Genomic DNA, 17,385 nt, shown 5'->3' with positions numbered 1-17,385 from the left:
GAGCTTGGAAACTCGATGGCAAGGGTACTTTTTTTCTTTTGTCAATCCGCACAATGTGCTCTCTCTTTGAACGCTTATGCCCAAACCTGTGCACAGACGGCAGCAACGGAAGAAGGAAAATAATAGGCTGTGAGTACACCAGCGAATGCAAGGCAGCAGCACTGCAGTCTCCAAATGAAAGCAGCGGGCACGCAACACCAGTCCGTTCTCGAACAGGACTATGGACTATGGACTATGGACTCGGGCTACCGCGGCGGCCACTGGTTGACAGGGCCACTCTCTTATGCAGCCACCGGCACATCAAAGTGCCAATGCACAGCGATGCCCACGACGCACAGAGACAGCGACGATGCACACACGCGCCGGCATCTTTACCTTCAGCAAGCTATCCCAGCTTCCAGTGCAGAGTGCCATGCCATCGCTCGAGACTCCAAGGCAAGAGACCCTGTTCTCGTGGGCTGTGAGGACACCGACGCGCTCGCCCTTCAGAGTGTCCCAGACGTTGCAGTTGAAATCGTCGTATCCGGCAAACAAGAGTCGTCCCGAGACCGAGAACGCGACCGAAGTGATGCCGCAGAGAATGTTGTCGTGCGTGTACTGATTTAACTCGCGGTCGGCACGCAGATCAAAGAGTCGGCAGGATGCGTCGTCGGAGCCTGAACCAAAGGCGTCGCCGTTCGGGAAGAATCTGTCAAAGACATCAGCCGGGTGCAGAGTTGGGGCGGAAGTAAAATCGAGCGGTGAGATGAAGATCCCGGTCCTGTGGAGCGGCACGCACTGACGCACGACGAGCCGGATGGGCATTTCCATGTAGACACCCGACGGACATGCGCGCATGGAGGAGGGAGTGCGGGCCGGCACTTGCGGCTGTTTGTGGGGGAGATGACGCGCGCGCAAAACGACACATTGACGAGCGAGGGACGGAAATGCGTGGCCGTCGATGAGCAAATACGTACTGCACTGCGTTGATATCGGATTCGTGTCCGGTGAAGGTCTGTACGCAGCGGCCGGTTCGGATATCCCAGACCTTGGCGGTGGCATCGCAGGCACCAGAGACAAAGATGTTCTTGTCTGGCGACAGCGAGAGAGACATGACGTCGCCGGTGTGGTCGGTAAACTCCAGGGTCTTCATGCCGGCATCAATGTCCCAGAGCATGCAGGACATGTCACCGGACGAAGTGATAATCTGCCGGTCGCTGATGAATCGGCAGCACGAGAGATATCCGGTGTGGGAGCTGAGTTCGCGAGCAACCTTGACTGTGCCTTCCTTGGTCTTGAGGTTGTAGATGGAGCAGATGTTGTCGAGGCCGCCGCATGCTACATAGTTCCCTGACGGCGCATACGCGCACGTCATCACCCACGAAGATCTTAGCGGGATGGCGTGGACCTTGTTGGTGGTGTAGGCGTCCCAGACGATCAGCTTTCCGTCCTGCGAGGCGCTGACGAGGTGACGCTTGTCCGAGGCCCAGTGCATGGCGTAGATCTTGGCCAGGTGGCCTTTGAGGGTCCTTCGGACCTTCATCACAATTCGAGGGAGCGGCTCGAGCTCGCTGGCAACGGATTTTACTGAAGGCGCCGAGGCACGAGCGGGCGATCAGAAGGTGAGCGTCGCGAAGGCAGTGAGTCGTTTGCTCAGAGATACAGGGTATGCCGCCGGGAAGGAGGGAGGCACTCTGATCGGCGAGGGGCTGAGCCAGAGGACAAGCTTACGTGTTGTGTCCGCGAGTGCATCCTTCTTTTGCTTAATCTTCTCCTTCAAGGTCTCGGCCTCCTTTCGGGCCGCGGCAATCTTTTCGGCAATATCGGCCATGATGGTGTGGATGGTAGCTGAGGCTGCTTGCAAGACCCAAAGAGAGACGCGTGGTGATGCACCGAATGTGTGGGGTTAAACCAACAATGCCTCGTCAATGTGACTCCACACTGCTCCCGATCGAGGAAGTGAGATGAGGCCGGGACAAGAGGCCGGGACGAGTGGCGGAAAGACCAGAGAGCGGGCAGACCCAGGCGCCAGAGCGACTGATGATGCAGGCGAGCGGGGGGAGGCGCAATAGAATGGACCGGCGACCCGACAAGGGCGGTGGGGAGAGGGCAATGTGATATGGGTGCGCCCCCTTCTGCCAGCAAGGGAGCGACGAAGCGATTGCACCGACGAGACGGTGCTGGGCCGAACGACTGAGCACGCTGGCCGGAGCAATATCTCGTGCCCGAGGGGTGGCCCGAGAAGGAGAAGTGGGGCCTTGGCGGGACGGGCGATAGGCTGCAACATGCCTGGCTGTACCTGGACTGTGGAATCAGAGGAGCTCCAAGAGATCGGGTGGTTGAGGGGTGATGTCGCTTGCGTAGACGGGATCGTGCTCTTGCAGAGTCTACGTGTGATGCTGATGATCTGGGAGGTCGGAAAACGGCAAGCCAGAGACCAGTCAGGGCGGTATCGGAACAGGATGATAGGACACGACGGGTTGTTGCCTTTGAACGAAGCGCACGGCCCAGTCTCGCCCACCGCCCTTGCCTGCTTGGGCTTGAAGAGCCCAGACCCAGAAACCAGAAACCAGAAACCAGAAACCAGAACTAGAGATTCAGAAACCAGAACCCCAGGGAGAAACGCGCCCGAAGAAATGCCAATCGAAGAAATGCGACCCGATCGAATGTCACTCGACCAGGACAACGCACGATGAAGGAGGAGGAGGCAAGTGAGGTGGGTGAAACCGAGTGAAACCAAGTGGAAGATGCAGACGACTGAAAGCAAGCAGAGGCAGCAAATGGCAGCAAATGGCAGCCGGTGCGGAGGCGGGGTGCTGGGTTCGTCTCGGCTCAGTCGGGCAATGCAGTGGTTTTACCCACAAGGCAAGGAGCAACAGCCGCGGGGACGAAAGAAGGCGAAAGGCGAGGATGCAGGAGTGAAACTGCCGCGATGCGGAATTGTCCGATAGAGTGTAGCGAGAGGGCGAAACCGAAAACTGCAAGGACGCTGACCAAGTGCACAGAAGCGGGAATGGGCAGATCGGTGGCAAAGCGCCGAGCGACCGAGAAGAGCAGGAAGAGCGGGCTCGGGCAAATCAGAGACCAAAGGCGAAGAAAAGGCAGCGCGAGGGGCAGCGGCAAGTCGGCAGCCATATGATTCCAATCACGCACCGGTGAGGACGGTGGGTTGATGCTGCTGCTCGCGGCGACCCAGGCGAGCCGAGATATACAAACGAGCGGTGTGAGGGGATAGGATAGGATAGGATGGGATGGGATGGGATGGGATGGGATGGATACAGGTCGGGATGCATGATGAGGGGATACAAAAGGGGAAGCGATGCAAAATAAAAGTATAAGATAAAGCAAGGGCGAAGAAATATATAAAAGACACAAGGGGAATGTGAAAGCAGAGCGGCGTCGAACGAATGTCCCAGCAACGAATGTCCCAGCAACGAATACCGGCAACGAATGTCCCAGCAACGAATCCCGGCAACAAGTGCAGCAAGACAAGCACCCAACTTGTCGACTCCATCCCGTTGGCCCTCCAGCACGACTTGGCTGCCCGTCCTCCTCGCTGTCTGCATGCATGTATGGCTTTCGAGGCCAGCGATGCAATAGCAAGTCGTGGGGGAGCAGGCAACCCGGCCGGTTACCAAGACGCCGATGCATGGCAAATGGCCACGGCGGAACCGCGAGATGAAGCCTACCAAGCGGGTCTGCCGTCGATACACCCAGCGAGCATCCTCCCCCCCCCTCATCATTCCGCCGGCCAGTACGGCTCTCGGCTCCGTGCCGTCACAGAGCCTTGCTACAAGACTGGCCACTCCTCTCTGGCAGATGCATCTGCAGCGCCGCGGCATACACCTCCGTCTGCAGCGTCGAGCCTACCTGTTACGTGACAAACTTTAACTAGGATGTTCTTCGGGAGTTGTCTACGATCTGGGAATGCACCCTGTGGAGCGAGAAAGCGGCAACGGCAGCGTGGAGTGGGCCCGTTGCGAGAATACCGGGGTCGGCGACGGAGGGAGCACAGCGGAGCCAGGGAGGAACAGAGGGCCGCGGTAAGAGTGGAGTCGAATTAGATCCGGCAAGCGAGACGAAGATTGTGCTCCAAGGAGGTCGCCGCAAGCGCAAGCAAAGAGTCTTTTGCTGTTGGGGTGGTGTCTTTGAGGGACGGCCCCCCCCCCTCGTCCCAGCATGCCGCACACGGAGCCAACCTACGGACGTCTCGGCCGCTTTTTGTCCGGAATAGAGTCGTGCGTGTCCTGCAGAAGGAGAACTGCAGCGCTGGGGACAGACGGCTTGAGGCGCAAAGGAAACCCAGGCCACAAATTTCGGACTCGCCGACCGACAAGCTGCTGGTGACCCCTCTCCGAGCCCGAGGCTGCATGCAAAAACAGCGGGGGGGGGGGCGAGCGCACTCTGGCAGTGTTTTGCAATTCTTCCGATGAGCGGGCTGGCTATTATCACCAATCATGGCCGATCTGAGCGGTGTGGCCTATCGCCCGCAGTCGTCGTCACTGCCAAGTCAATCAACACAAGCAGACGCTGATGTCGTTGCGGGAGGTGGCAGCGGTGCAGCAACGGGGGAGGCTTGCCCTGTCGAGATTCGGCGGCTGATATCGCAGTGAGCAACTGCAGTATTGACATCGGCTGCCGGGGGCAGCTGTGCATTTGCATGCCAACAATACACTCGGCGGCCCTTGCCGATCATCAATCGGATGTGTCCCCAGGACAACATCAGGCAACTCCGTGCAGACGTAGCTGGCTGCCCGGTCTGAGGACGATCCAGGTGCCGGACCCGCCGAGGGCGATATCGGGTTGCGACTGTCGATGGACCATTTCCAGGCCAAGCCAGGCCAGGCCATGCTACGTAACATGATATGCACCTCGATATGCGCCATCGCCATTGCTACTGCCGATCCCAACGAGCCGCCGCGATATGAGCGTGCAAACGGCTCGTCCGGACCGACACCGAACCGCATGGCCGCCTCGCATTCGCCCGGATGACCTATCCCGACAACAGTCCAGCGTCCACTGCACTCTGATACCGCATCGGGCCAGTCTCTGAGGGCGATGGTCGACCAGCGTGTCGCAGCCATGGCGAATGTGGGAATGTGGGTACTTCCAGGATTCAGCGGCCAGGGTCCCCATAAACACAGCGCCTCGTTCATTCATGCGAGATATGTATATTCGCGGGTTGTTCCCATGTACCGGATGCAAGAACAGGCGCTTCTTGCTCTCCCAGCGACAGTGTCATGGTTCTGGGAAAACTGCTCCATCCGCATGGCATTCCGTGTCCTGGCATGGTGGGCCGGTTCTTCAAACGCCGTGATTTGAAGTCAAGCGCAGGGGACGCTGCTCGGGGCGGCGGTGGGCGATGCAGATGGGCCGTTGGAGGCAGGTGTTTTTCTTGCATCAGGGTCGCTGCAGTGCTCCCTCTGCTGACGTTCCGGTCGAATCTTCTGCCGTCGCCCTTCGAGAGTTGTCGCAACGAGAAAGCAACACAAGTCCCGCGCGATTGGCAAGACTGTCCAGGCTACAGTGGCTCAGCGACATATCTTGCTTGCGGGCTCAGCGACATATTTCGCTTGCGGGCCCAGCGACATATTTCGCCTGCGTGTGCAGCGACATATCTTGGCGACACATCTTGCCAGCTGCCGACTGTCGTGACGTCCCCCGCTCAGGCATTACTCCTCTAAACAATGTCGATGTCTGCGAACAGACAATGCTCCTTGTGCCTGTCGAATCTGCCCTGTCTTGTGCATTTGCTGTCACTGTGCAGCGCAAGTGAGGGTCAGGATGGGTCTCAGCCTCACCGGTGCTTCTTTCGACGAAGATCCAAAGCAACCGATTGTTTGCGTCCAGCCACCTCTCTTTCAGCTTTGCTTGGACCATATCCGCCGCCTTTGCCCTCCCACCCGTTCTTGCCCGCTCCTGTCCGCTCCTGCTTGTCTCCTCAGCAGCTCGGAGTCATCCATCAACAGCCCGCACCCTGACGGCCGAAGGCGCAAGCAAGGATACATCGAGACTCGGTGAGCACTTGCATTCACGCCTTCCCAGCACGAGTTCCCGCTTGATTTTCCACAGTGTGTCCTGTCCTTGGAAACCCCAAGGCTCTTGATTTCGTTGGGCCGCTTGTTGCTCCTGCACCACATCACCGGCACAGCTCCCAAACCTCGCCCGCAGTACTTCGTTGGGGCCATACAACGAGTGCCCCGTATAGCTCGTTTCTGCATCCAGCTGCCAGACCTGGTCGCAGGACACTTGCAGTCGAGTAGGACACCGTTACAATGTGTATCAGGGACTTGTCCTTGGCTCTGTGGCTCGGATAATCATGTTCTTCCACACGCCGCCCTGACTTGCTTCACTCGGCTCGCTGCAGCAACAGACGCACGCCAAGATCATGTCGTCCAACATTACCAAACAAGTATCAAAGATTGAGCAGTTGCTGGCAAAATACGAGATCGGGGAAACGCTGGGAACGTAAGTTTGGCTTTGCCCAACCAACTTTTGCGACATTCGATTCGACCTCCAGCCTCGGATTCCATCGACAGGGACCAGTCACACACGAGGCACCATGCTGCGATTCTCTGGGCCAGCAGCGACCGCCTGCACTAACCGCATCGCTCTTCACGCCTGTTTCCACCACTCCCCCCTCCGCGATTGTCCAGTGGAGCGTTCTCTGAAGTCAAGGTCGGAATCGAACGAGCAACCGGCAACAAGTTTGCCATAAAGATCATCGACAAGGCAAAATGCAGGGGCAAAGAAGGCATGATCGATACCGAGGTCAATATCCTGAAGAAGGTCCGGCACGAGAACATCATCCAACTGTACGAGATGTACGAAATCGAAAACAAGATCTATTTGGTCATGGAGCTGTAAGTGGCGCCTTGATTCGGGTGCAGTAGCCTCTGCACCTGGCTTGGCACGACGCTTCGAGGACTTTCAGTATCGGCCACTCTCTCGTCCATTTGGCAGTCCAGCAAGCTGTCGCTGTATGGGTATCGAGTGTGCGCAAACGCTCATCGAGTCGCGCATTCCGATCCCTTGGATCTGTTCCTGCCAGCGTAACCGGTGGCGAGCTCTTTGACGACATTGTCAACCGTGTCAAATACTCTGAGCAAGACGCCGCAAAGATCATCCGCAGCATCCTCCTGGCCATCGACTATCTGCATACACTTGGCATCGCCCACCGCGACCTCAAGGTGACGACAATTGCAGCGACGATGGTGGTTGTGGCGACGGCGGCGCTCGGCTAGTTCGCTGGGTGTACCACCCGCGACATCCCAGTGCAAGCCAGGTTGCTGGTCGGTGCACCGGATCCACCCTCCACTTGCTGATACTTCACCCCTCCGCTTCATCGGAACCAGCCCGAGAACTTGCTGCTCTCGGACAAATCCAAGACGCCCAAGATCATGATCAGCGACTTTGGCTTGTCCAAGATCTTCAATGATGATGAAGTCATGAGGACAGCATGCGGAACCCCGGGATATGTTGGTGAGCGGTCGACGGATGTGTGCTCGATATGCATCAGCGCGCTCCCACTCTCTCCACAAGGGCCAACTCTCGCTGTCGCAGTTTATGAAGGCATCGGTCACTTGGGTGTTTGTATCTCAAACCGCTAACCTTGTGGCCTCGTCTGGCTGATCTCTTGAATCTTAGCTCCCGAAGTCCTGCGACGGCAAGGATACGGTCGAGAAGTAGATCTGTGGTCACTCGGAGTGATTACTTATATTCTGTCAGTTTCGCACAGGACGCAGTGATCACTTGCCGCGGCAGGGGTGCTTTTCGTTTGTCGACTCAGGAGCTCTTGTCGCATGTCGTTGCCCTGGCTGACATGAAAATCATCGCCAATCTCCATCTCCTTGGCTCTGCTCCCCTTCTCGCCCCATCACACCACAGTCTGTGCGGATATCCTCCATTCTATGACCAGAACAATGTCCAGCTCTTCCGACAGATCATGGCTGGGACCTATGAGTTTGACAGACCCTGGTGGGACAACATCTCCGAGTGCGGTGAGTACAGCCGCATGTGGCCGTCTGGGCTTTGAACACTTTGCTGTCCGACTGGATGCACATTCAGCAAGCAAGCGCTATTATCAGACTGATATGGATCCTTGATCATCGTCCCTTGTCTACACTGCACCATCCGTCATAACCTTCATGCTGGCACACTCGCTGCACCACCCCACCCTACCATCCATCTTGGTCACTCACATAAAACAGCCAAAGACTTTATCCGACATCTCTTGTTGGTGGACACGAATCGGCGATACAATGCCCGCCAGGCGCTTCAGCATCCGTACATTGTCTCGAACTGCGGACCCACGGTCTTTGCTGACGAAGAGCCGGCCCGAGCCTCCTCCAGCGGCCCATCGAATCTCGAGGCCGCGAGCACGCAGATGGAGAACATGCATATCCAGCCCCAGCCCCAGACCCCCAAGAAAGAGCCCGTCAATCTGGCTCCCGGAATCACATCCAACATGTCCAAGACCGGAATCAAGGTGCAGTAGCACGCACGCCCTGTACAACTGATGGTGGAGACGCGAGCGATCGAGAGCCTGGCTCTTCCGGGGGGGAGCTGGTTCTGATCGAGCAGGAGCGTTTGCCGAGATTTGAGCGAGCTTGGCGGTGTCGCCCATGGCTCAAGTACCAACAACAACTTTGCTTTGTATGTGTGGTGCCGACTAGGTGTCTCACGAGGTACAGCCTCCGCAGGCCCAGCCCAATACTGGCGCAAAGCAGACCGACGCACCCGGCCGTCCCATAGGCGACCGCTCGAACATGGACGACAGTGCATGCGTCACCAGCAACACCTCGATTGCCACAAAAACAAAGGTGAATGCCCCTCCCCCCGCTCCACATAGGAAATTGGCCAATTCTGGGTGCATTATTTCATAGCCTCGCCTCCGCTCTCTCCTTCTTCTCCCTCATTCGCATCCCTTTCTCCCTCTCTTTGCCTCTCCCCTGATATCCTCTGCCTACTATTCTCTTTGAGCTGTGGCCGCCTTTGTTATTTCATTTCCTTCCCTTCTCTCTCTCTCGGTTGATTCTCCAGAATTCCGTCCACATGTGGGATTCAAGTGTCTTTTCTGTCTTCCCAGATCATGTGTTTTCCTCTCGTTGCGATCCTCTTTTTTTTGTACGAATAGTCTCCTCCCACACACCATCGACATTCTTCTTGATGCACTTTATGCAAATGCTTAGTGCTCAGGTCGTCGTTGAGATACCATCGGTAGCCACTCTTTCGTTGGAGTTCATTGCGCGGGCTATTCTTCCCTTTGCTCCAGCGGTGATCCATTCACTCGACCCCTCCAGGCTCCATCGTGTACACTGTCATCAGCGCCCCAATTTGCTTTCCCTTCGATAGAAACCTTCTCCTTTGCTATTTTTCTTGATTTTATTTTCTATCTTTCCTTGCCACCCCCTCGTCTTCTCCCTTTGGCATTTCTGGCAACAATAAACATGCGCTCGACAATCTTTCTGCTCCAGCTTCATCCCCCGTCTTCTTCTTCCTTCGCCTTCTGTTTTTTGTTTTGCTTTCCCACACCCTTCCTGCAACATCTTCACTGCTTCCTCGCTGCACCCAGACATTGGCCAAACACTGCATGAGAGTCGGCGCTGGATTCGTCATTGCTTGATCGATTTGCTTGCATATACAATGAGGTGGGGGTGGGGCAGGGGAAGGCGTGGGGGGGGGACAAGTCCCAGATGTCGGTTGGATCTGTCGCACCTTTGCTCTGCGAAAGTGTACTTTTGTCCTTGACACTGCAGTCTCTCCTATCCGTTCATGCTTTGCCATTACGCCGGATAGAGTCTGAACTTTGTCGCACTGGTGCATTTCATGTCTACGCAGGAGGAGCGCATCTCCGACTCGTCCCGGCCCAGCAACACGTCCGAGTCAGCCCTTCACCGTGTCCTCCGGCCCGGCCCATGCTCGATCCGGCTGCTGACCTACAACATCCTCCTGCGCCCGCCCGGGTTCAAGAACAACTCCTCCGACTACAAGAACCAGCGGCTGGGCGTCTTTGGAGAAGGAATCATCCACAAATATGACATCGTGACGCTGCAGGAGCTGTACTCGTATGGGTCGACACGACAGGGCAAGATGAAGCAGCTGGCCAAGCAGCACGGGTTTGACTACTGCGTGTGCTCTCCGACTAAGGGACTGATCAACGTCACCATCGACGGTGGCCTGATGATCCTGAGCAAGTACCCGATCGTCAAGTATGAGCGCATGACCTTCAAGAAAGGGCCTACCGGCGACAGGTACAACCACGTCCTGGATTGCAGCGTGCACATGTCATCTTGGATGCTGGTGGTTTCTCCCTGCTGACGCTGTCTGTTTTTGCCGTGCACCCATGCACATTTGACAGATTCGGCGAACGAGGCGCACTCTATGCCAAGATCGCCGTGACCACCTCCATTCACGTCCACATCTTCACGACCCACCTGCAAAGCGACAGCGCCTCCCTGGCTCCGAGCGATCCACGCCGAGAGGAGCGACTGTACCAGCTCCTGATGCTCAAGGAGTTTATCGACGACTGCATTCGCAACAAGCCCCAGATCGAGCCTGTGTACTTGATGGGGACTCTGAACGTCAATGGCCGACAGAGCCGAACGAACGGCTGCAGCTCCGAGGAGTACAAGCTCATGATGAAGATCATGAAGGGCGATCCATCGGTGGACCTGCCCATAGCCGTTCCCAAACCCAGCATCCAGCCGATACGGCTCAACTGCTGCGACATCAAGTACGAGGCCAACGACCGCGAGCACCCCGTCACCTTGGGCGACGTGATCGACACCACCACCATGGTTCCGCGAGAGACCACCCTGACCGCTGGCGAGCATCTGCGAAGCTGTACCTCGGTCGACTACATCCTCTGGATGAACACCCCGAGCGGCAACAATCCAGAGGCCAAGAACGGGCCCAAGGTGTATGTGGACCTCGCAGCGACCAAGGTCGAGAAGATGCTCGTGGATGGGCACGAATTCTCGCAGCTCTCAGGTAGGCGAATGCACCAAGCGAGAAAGCGGGCGGTGTTCGGTGGGGCTCTGTGTTGCAGCCGCGACAGCTGCGGTCGTGTCTGGGATGCTCTGTCGAATAACCTTCGGAAATCTTCATCCACTGCCATCCACTGCCATTTGCAGACCATTACGGTGTCAGCACTGTCGTTCGCATCCCTTAGAGGGTTGGCAGCGAGATCGGGATCTTTACAGCGTTTCCAAAATGAAATGGGACACCCCGTTTTGAGCCATGACAGGGCTTTTTTCTGTGACCTGAATACACCCACCCACTCATTGCAGTCATGGCCAAGCACAACGCCCTCGATTTTCGCATCGCTGCACTGCGGCCGGTGGTCTTCACTCGGAGGCTGCCAAAGTGATCTGTTATATTTCTTATGGCATAGTTAGACGCATGCCATCGCATACTACGCTGACAAATGGGTTGTGGGCAGGTGTCCCATTTCATTTTGGAAACGCTGTACAAAGCTGTCGAGGTGGTTGAATGCATGCACCACACGTTTGCATCGTGACACCAATGTCGGTTGATCATCACCAAAGCAGATTCGCCGCATCTATTCGGGGTTTGCTTCATCAATCAAAGCCAGGAGATTACCAACCAGGACTGGAAAAAAATCGCATGGTTTGCCCACTGGAACCTCCGTAGGTTCAGCAGGCTTCAGGCCACCGATGCCAGAGAAAACGGACACTGACTATAGTCAATTGGACACCAGAAACACCCGGGCTCGGTAGATGTAGCACTCACGACTCGCTCGACTCGACCATCTTGGTGTCGGGAAACGACACTGTACGGAGCTATCCAACTGGCCGAATATATATTGTATCCCAAGACTGTGCTGTCTCGTTTCGTTCTGAACAAGCTGTGCAGACGAGGCCCTGGAACAAACGAAGACAGCTGCTCAGCGCCCCACAAGCAGTATGCTCAGTATGGGGGGGGATGGCGAATGCGGTATGGTCTAGAGGTGCTGTGAGATGCTTCATCAGTTCCCGAGAAAGATAGATTCTAGATGCCAAGGGCAGTAAGAAGCTGTTTGCTGTTGCTCTGGATCGAGGGCAGCTTGAACCTGGTGTCTTTCAGCAGCAGCTTGAGAGCCACAGCGATTTCAGCGGCCTTCCAAACCGATTTCTAGTCGCAAAGACGCACAATGCCAGAACATTGCTCAGTTCGATGTCGCGGACCAAAGCACTCGTCCCGGTGCAGGTGCTCGATGACATCGTTGGCCCCACATACCTGTTCGTCGCCCAAGGTCTTCTGCGTCTTCTTGACCACGGCAGTGATGTCTCTGATGATATCCTTCATACGCTGGTTGTTTATGGTCTTGTGGCCACTACCTTCTGTGACTTTGAGGGCATGGTTCACAATAGCAACAAAGTTGGAAGCCAAGATGGGGATCTGGGTCTTGATTTGGGAGGCCTTCTCGGTTTGATCCTGGGGGGGGGTTGCGATTTGGAGGAGCGTTAGACCCGATCGGGAAGACTCAGTACACGCTGGTGATCGCCTACACTGGTGACAAACGTGGTGATGCATGTCAGCCATAGAAAGCCTACCTCCTTGCTCATTCTTGCGAAGAGCGCGCCAATCAAATGGATGCACTGAGCCAGGGAATAGGACTTGCTGGCGGCCTCTGGGTTGGTGTGCTCGATCATGGCCGGCAGCAGCTCAAAGGCAACCTTGGGGAAGCTCTTCATCAAGTCAATGAACAGCACCGGTTGCAGTCGAGTCTTCTTCTTGGTGGTGAAGTCCACGAGCGAACGCAGATAGACATCAACGATGCGGGAACGAAGAGACGAGGTCGGGGTCTGGAAAGTACAGATAATAAAGTGGGGCGTGCTATCAGAGACACAATCGCTGCAAAGAACGGTGCGATTCGCCACTGCAGGCCAGCTGGCACAGTTGTCCACGCTCCGCCAAAACGTGGACCTACCACCGGCTCTTCGCTGTCGCTCTTTCGCTTCTTATTCTTTGGGCTTTTGGCGGGCTTGGCTGGCTGGACAGAGCGGCCGTCGTTGTGCATGAGAACACGCACGATCAGCAGCGAAGCGGCGCTGCAGGCACCAAGGACATTGACTGTGGCTGATTTGACAGCAAACTGGTGGGTTTGGTCGAGGATATCGACCACCTGATCCAACTCGGCGGTGGGAAGCGTGGGGAGGGCCTTGGGCTTGCATAGGCGGTTCTTGACAAGGCCGAGCAGCTTCTCGTGGAGTTCCCGCGAGTCCGCAGCGGTGGCAGTCGACTGCAGCACACGCAAGGTCGGGATAATCAGCTCAAAAAGCAGGGCGTTCTCTGGGTGGGTGCGTGCAAAGATATCGACAAAGTCGACCACACGAAGCTTGAAGTGAAGAACTTGCTGCTTGGCGTCTGGGTTGTCGAGACAGTCAGTTGTGCGTCCGCAGTCATGTCGTCTGAGAACGTACGCGAGAGACACATGCTCACTCGGGTGAAACAGCACGTTCGAGCGGCAAGGTGTCGCGCAGTCGCCTACCTCGCTTCTCAACCTTCAGATCCTTCTTTTGCTTGAAAATCTCGGCGAGTTTATCATCGAAAGCTTCCATCTGCTCATCGTCGAGACCCTCATCATCGTCGTCGCTGTCGTCCTTGTCCTCCTCTTCGTCGACGGCAGCCGCTCCGAGGGCGTCCTTCACCTTGCGACGGAGCTCCTCGTCAACAAGCATATCTGCCGTGGCAGCCTCATCATCGTCATCATCATCGTCGTCATCGTCGTCGTCGTCGTCGTCGTCTTCGTCTTCGTCGTCATGCTGGCCATGATCTTGCTCATCTTCGTCGACTTGCATCTCATTCTCAAAGAGATCGTTCGCACCCTGGACGCCGCCCTTTGCCTCGAGAATCTAATCGGCACGTTGCACAGTGAGTAAATCTCCATGCATGCCAAGTGGACGCAAAGCTCAAACCACGGCGCAGCCGGACGCAAACCGAATGGACTTGGCGCCCGTGGTGCCGTCATCAACACATACCTCGAAAATGAGCTCGATCGAGGTCTTGGAAAGCCGATTGCAGAAGGCCTTAAAGACAAACTCGGCCACTTCGCGCATCAGCAGCGAGGGCTTGGCCAGGAAGCTCATCAGGATATCCATCAGCACATCAACAGGGTGCAGCTCCTCTTCATCGCCCTCCGGGGTCTGGCTCTTGCGCTTGCCACCCGATTTAGCCTCGGAGGGGTACAGGCGCTCATAGCAGCTGCTCAGTTCACCCAGAGTTTCCCACGACTCTTGCGAGTTTGAGTATGCTTGGAGGAGAACGTGGACGAACAGAAGCTCAAGCGCCTTCAATTCATCGAGCTGCTGCTTGTTTCCAGTCTTGGCGAGGCGAATCAGCTGGACCCCCAAGCACAAACAAGTCAGGACAGGAAGCATCATCGACAACAGCAACTTTGCCCGGGGCAGCAGCGAGGATCAATGGGGGTCTGTGGTCACCTCGGAGTGAATCTTGTCGACGGTCGACCAGGTGCCGGAGCAAAGCTCCTCGACCTCGCTAAAGTCATGGCGCAGGGACTCGTTCGGGTGTTTCTTGATAAAGGCTGCCGATTCGTATGCCCACGAGATTTCCGAATTGGGCCGCTCTGACGACGATAATCATGTTAGCAAAGTGATTGGGCTCGATACCGACTCGAGCATCGACCCGTCTCCAGACAGTCGTCCCGGGACACAGACACGCTGTGCAGCGCACACGACGCACCTGGAGCGGCTTTTTTCGAGCTGTTGAAGATCGACTTGTTGAGCTCAAGCAGAACACCAAAGAATCGAACGACACAATTGTCACGCACGACATCAGAGAGCGGAGGAGTGGCCGTCTATATCCGTTGGCAGGCCGTTAGTGCTGTTACAGTCGGAACACACCGCCTCTGCCAAACAGCAGCCGTTGCATGTAAGCAGCGGCTTACCATGCTATCGGGCTCGGATTTGAGGAAACCAAAGCTCAGCAGGAACTCGACGACCCGGCGGATCCATTCGTCCGACTTGGCGATTTTGGTATTGCGGGCCATGATCAAGATTTGCTGGAGTGCCCACAATCGGTTGGAGTTGATGAGCTTCGTGTCCCAGCCGCCAGTTTCGGTTCTGTGCACATGGACGAGAAGACCGATCAGAGGCATTTCTCAGAGAATGTCAATTGCATCGGCAGAATGAGACTGATCGACGAGCATCGGAGCATATTCGAGCTCGTTTTTGGGACTCCATTGGCATCGTCGAGGAGAAAATATTCGTAGCGGCAGATTTATCGCCACTAACAAACCAAAGCAACAGCATCGAGTGAAGTAGAGACAGGCAGATGCAAACATACTTGGACGATGATTGATCGAGGAACAGCTTGAACAGATATTCCAGATACGAATCAACTCCATCCTGGCTCATATGCGCCAGAAGGTTCTCGACGGTGCGAGTCTTGGTGATGCTGTCAAAGTGAATCGAGCCAGACTTGCCCGTCAGCTGCGAGACAAGCGGGAATGACGATCCTGGGTTGGCTTTGGCGACATCGACGATGGACGCTGCGGTTTTGCGGGCAATCTTGTGCAGAATCGTGTCCTTTGATGACAGGCTGTTCATGAGAGTACGCATAAAGTTGGGCGTGAACAGGAATGGCAGCTGCTCTGGCTTGAGGCGCGGCGCCAGATCGAGGAAGAGCTGGAATCCCAAATGCTTGCGCTCGTGCGAGGTGTTGAAGAGGTGCTCATCAGCAATCTCGGCCCAAAATTGCCGAAGCGTTATGATGCTCTTTGCATCTGGCGCGAGCAAGGACGCAACGACAAGCGGCCAGATGGAGTGCATGCGAGGGCTAGTATGGGTTGTATCCTGGACACAAGCGGATCGGATACGATCAGAAAACTGAGCAGGGCCGGCGCGACTATGCAACGGAAGATAGCCCCTCTGTCTACCCGGATGCACCCGACTGGTACCTTCAGCAATTCGGTCAGCTGCGGCTTATTGCCAGAGTGGAGAATCTGTGGGTTCTTCCAGCCTGAGAGGATGCTCTTCCAAGGTAGATCCTGCAGACAGCGAGCGAGTCGGTCAGTTGATCGGCGCTGCAGTCGGGCAATGGCCTCGCTCCACATCCAAGTTGCCACAAGCGTCACTTACAGGGAATCGAGTTTGGGCCGCCAGGGCGAACCACAGCTCTTCACAGGAGGACACGTCCTCGCTAAGCACCTGCTCAACGATCTTGACAGCAACCTCCTTCTCAGTCTGCGACAGCAAATAACGGCATCAGTTCAAAGCGCATAAGCGCCTTGTGCCACTGTTGAGCCAGATACGAGCCAGATACGAGCCAGATACATAACCAGGTACGAGCCAGATACATAGCCACACACTACAGCCCATCGAGACTATGGCAGAGCTCCAGCACCTGCCCGCATCCCTCAGCCATGCATATGCGCCTTCCAGAGACTTACATTCGAGAGGAGAGAGATCAGAACCTTGAAGCTTGCCTCTCGCAGGTAGATCTTGGCCTTTGCACAGGCTTTCAGCAGATCGACAAGCTGCTTTATGACGTCTTCGGTGACCCCCGGTCGCTTCAACATGCCCGATTCGCTGATAGCCGATGCACCGAACACTCGGCCAAAGTAAGCATCGCGCTCCTCCTGGTTGGGAGCGATGGGTGTAGAATGATTCAGTGGTGGAGACGGTGATGCGAACCATCAACGACGACACAAGGATTGATCAAGCTTGAACCTACCAGGCTCTTCATTGAGCCAGTGACCTCGGTTGCTTTATTAAGCAAGTCGAGCACGATCGTAGGCTTGAGGAAGGGCAGCATCGAGATGACCTGTGAAGACAGGGCGCCGAATTGGACACATCAGCCGGAGGAGCACCGAGCATTGGCTCTTGGGCGATTTCATACGTTTTCGCCGCCTACGATATCCATTCGGAGAGGGCCCATGGCCCCGTAGCTCAAACAGCGTTGGACATGATGAGGAGTTGAAACGGAGACGCACCTCGGTGAGGGCCAGAGAAAAGCCTTGCCGGGCTGCCTCGCGGCCGGACGCCAAGCCTCGAATCAGTCGCTTCACAGCATAGGAGACGTCCTGAGCACACAGCGCCTCGATGCCCTCCCAGGAATCGCTGCTGTCCAGCAGGGTACTCCAGCTGGCCTTGTGGAGCTGTTCGTGATCGTGCTGGAACTTGTGCAGGGCGACGACGAGGTCGCTCGCAGCCTTGGTGCGGGTGGACGAGTCCAGCGACGCCAGGTCGTAGTAAAAGTTCAGAGTCGACGTCATTGCTGCTGCTCTGGAGACAGGCGGACCAAGCAGTTGTGCAGGTGTGCTGCTGCGGTGCTGGATCTGGGTGGTCGTTGTGCTGGATGCGGGCGCTGCTCGTTGCGGCTGTTGCTCTGTCGGATTGTCGGCGCGGCACAAAAAACAAAAATTCATGGTTGCACGAGAGA

The 17,385-nt window shown here is 56.2% G+C and overlaps 4 protein-coding genes across 4 annotated transcripts; 1 reads left to right on the top strand and 3 right to left on the bottom strand.

Annotated features, from left to right (window-relative positions):
• Window positions 1-74: 74 nt before the first annotated feature.
• Window positions 75-1,810, bottom strand: BJ171DRAFT_471223 (WD40-repeat-containing domain protein; the record flags this gene model as incomplete). The annotated part of the gene is made up of 4 exons (XM_053108600.1): window positions 75-86; window positions 337-688; window positions 957-1,566; window positions 1,711-1,810. 4 exons carry the CDS (start codon window positions 1,808-1,810, stop codon window positions 75-77), a joined length of 1,074 nt encoding a protein of 357 aa, XP_052970957.1.
• A 723-nt stretch (window positions 1,811-2,533) lies between these two features.
• On the bottom strand, window positions 2,534-3,796 carry BJ171DRAFT_169875 (uncharacterized protein). The gene has a single exon (XM_053105951.1). The coding sequence runs from the start codon at window positions 3,628-3,630 to the stop codon at window positions 2,812-2,814; it is 819 nt and encodes a 272-aa protein (XP_052970956.1). The 5' UTR covers window positions 3,631-3,796; the 3' UTR covers window positions 2,534-2,811.
• Window positions 3,797-6,367: 2,571 nt separating this feature from the next.
• On the top strand, window positions 6,368-11,152 carry BJ171DRAFT_595324 (kinase-like domain-containing protein; the record flags this gene model as incomplete). The annotated part of the gene is made up of 11 exons (XM_053114591.1): window positions 6,368-6,447; window positions 6,636-6,842; window positions 7,031-7,169; window positions 7,335-7,461; window positions 7,627-7,664; window positions 7,769-7,979; window positions 8,190-8,467; window positions 8,655-8,801; window positions 9,820-10,232; window positions 10,340-10,971; window positions 11,115-11,152. The coding sequence occupies 11 exons, from the start codon at window positions 6,368-6,370 to the stop codon at window positions 11,150-11,152; spliced, it is 2,310 nt and encodes a 769-aa protein (XP_052970955.1).
• Window positions 11,153-11,780: 628 nt separating this feature from the next.
• On the bottom strand, window positions 11,781-17,308 carry BJ171DRAFT_437593 (DNA polymerase phi-domain-containing protein). The gene is made up of 15 exons (XM_053107978.1): window positions 16,937-17,308; window positions 16,678-16,767; window positions 16,394-16,582; window positions 16,083-16,187; window positions 15,902-15,991; window positions 15,289-15,797; window positions 14,891-15,065; window positions 14,686-14,800; window positions 14,424-14,569; window positions 13,965-14,324; window positions 13,475-13,838; window positions 12,914-13,350; window positions 12,537-12,788; window positions 12,220-12,417; window positions 11,781-12,114 (listed from the first exon to the last, which is right to left on the bottom strand). The coding sequence occupies exons 1-15, from the start codon at window positions 17,216-17,218 to the stop codon at window positions 11,992-11,994; spliced, it is 3,435 nt and encodes a 1,144-aa protein (XP_052970954.1). The 5' UTR covers window positions 17,219-17,308; the 3' UTR covers window positions 11,781-11,991.
• Between the last annotated feature and the right edge of the window lie 77 nt (window positions 17,309-17,385).

This window comes from Polychytrium aggregatum (genome assembly GCF_025602895.1).
Source record: "Polychytrium aggregatum strain JEL109 chromosome Unknown BJ171scaffold_3, whole genome shotgun sequence".
Classification (NCBI taxonomy): Eukaryota; Fungi; Chytridiomycota; class Chytridiomycetes; order Polychytriales; genus Polychytrium; species Polychytrium aggregatum.
This window is presented reverse-complemented; position numbering and strand designations above follow the sequence as displayed.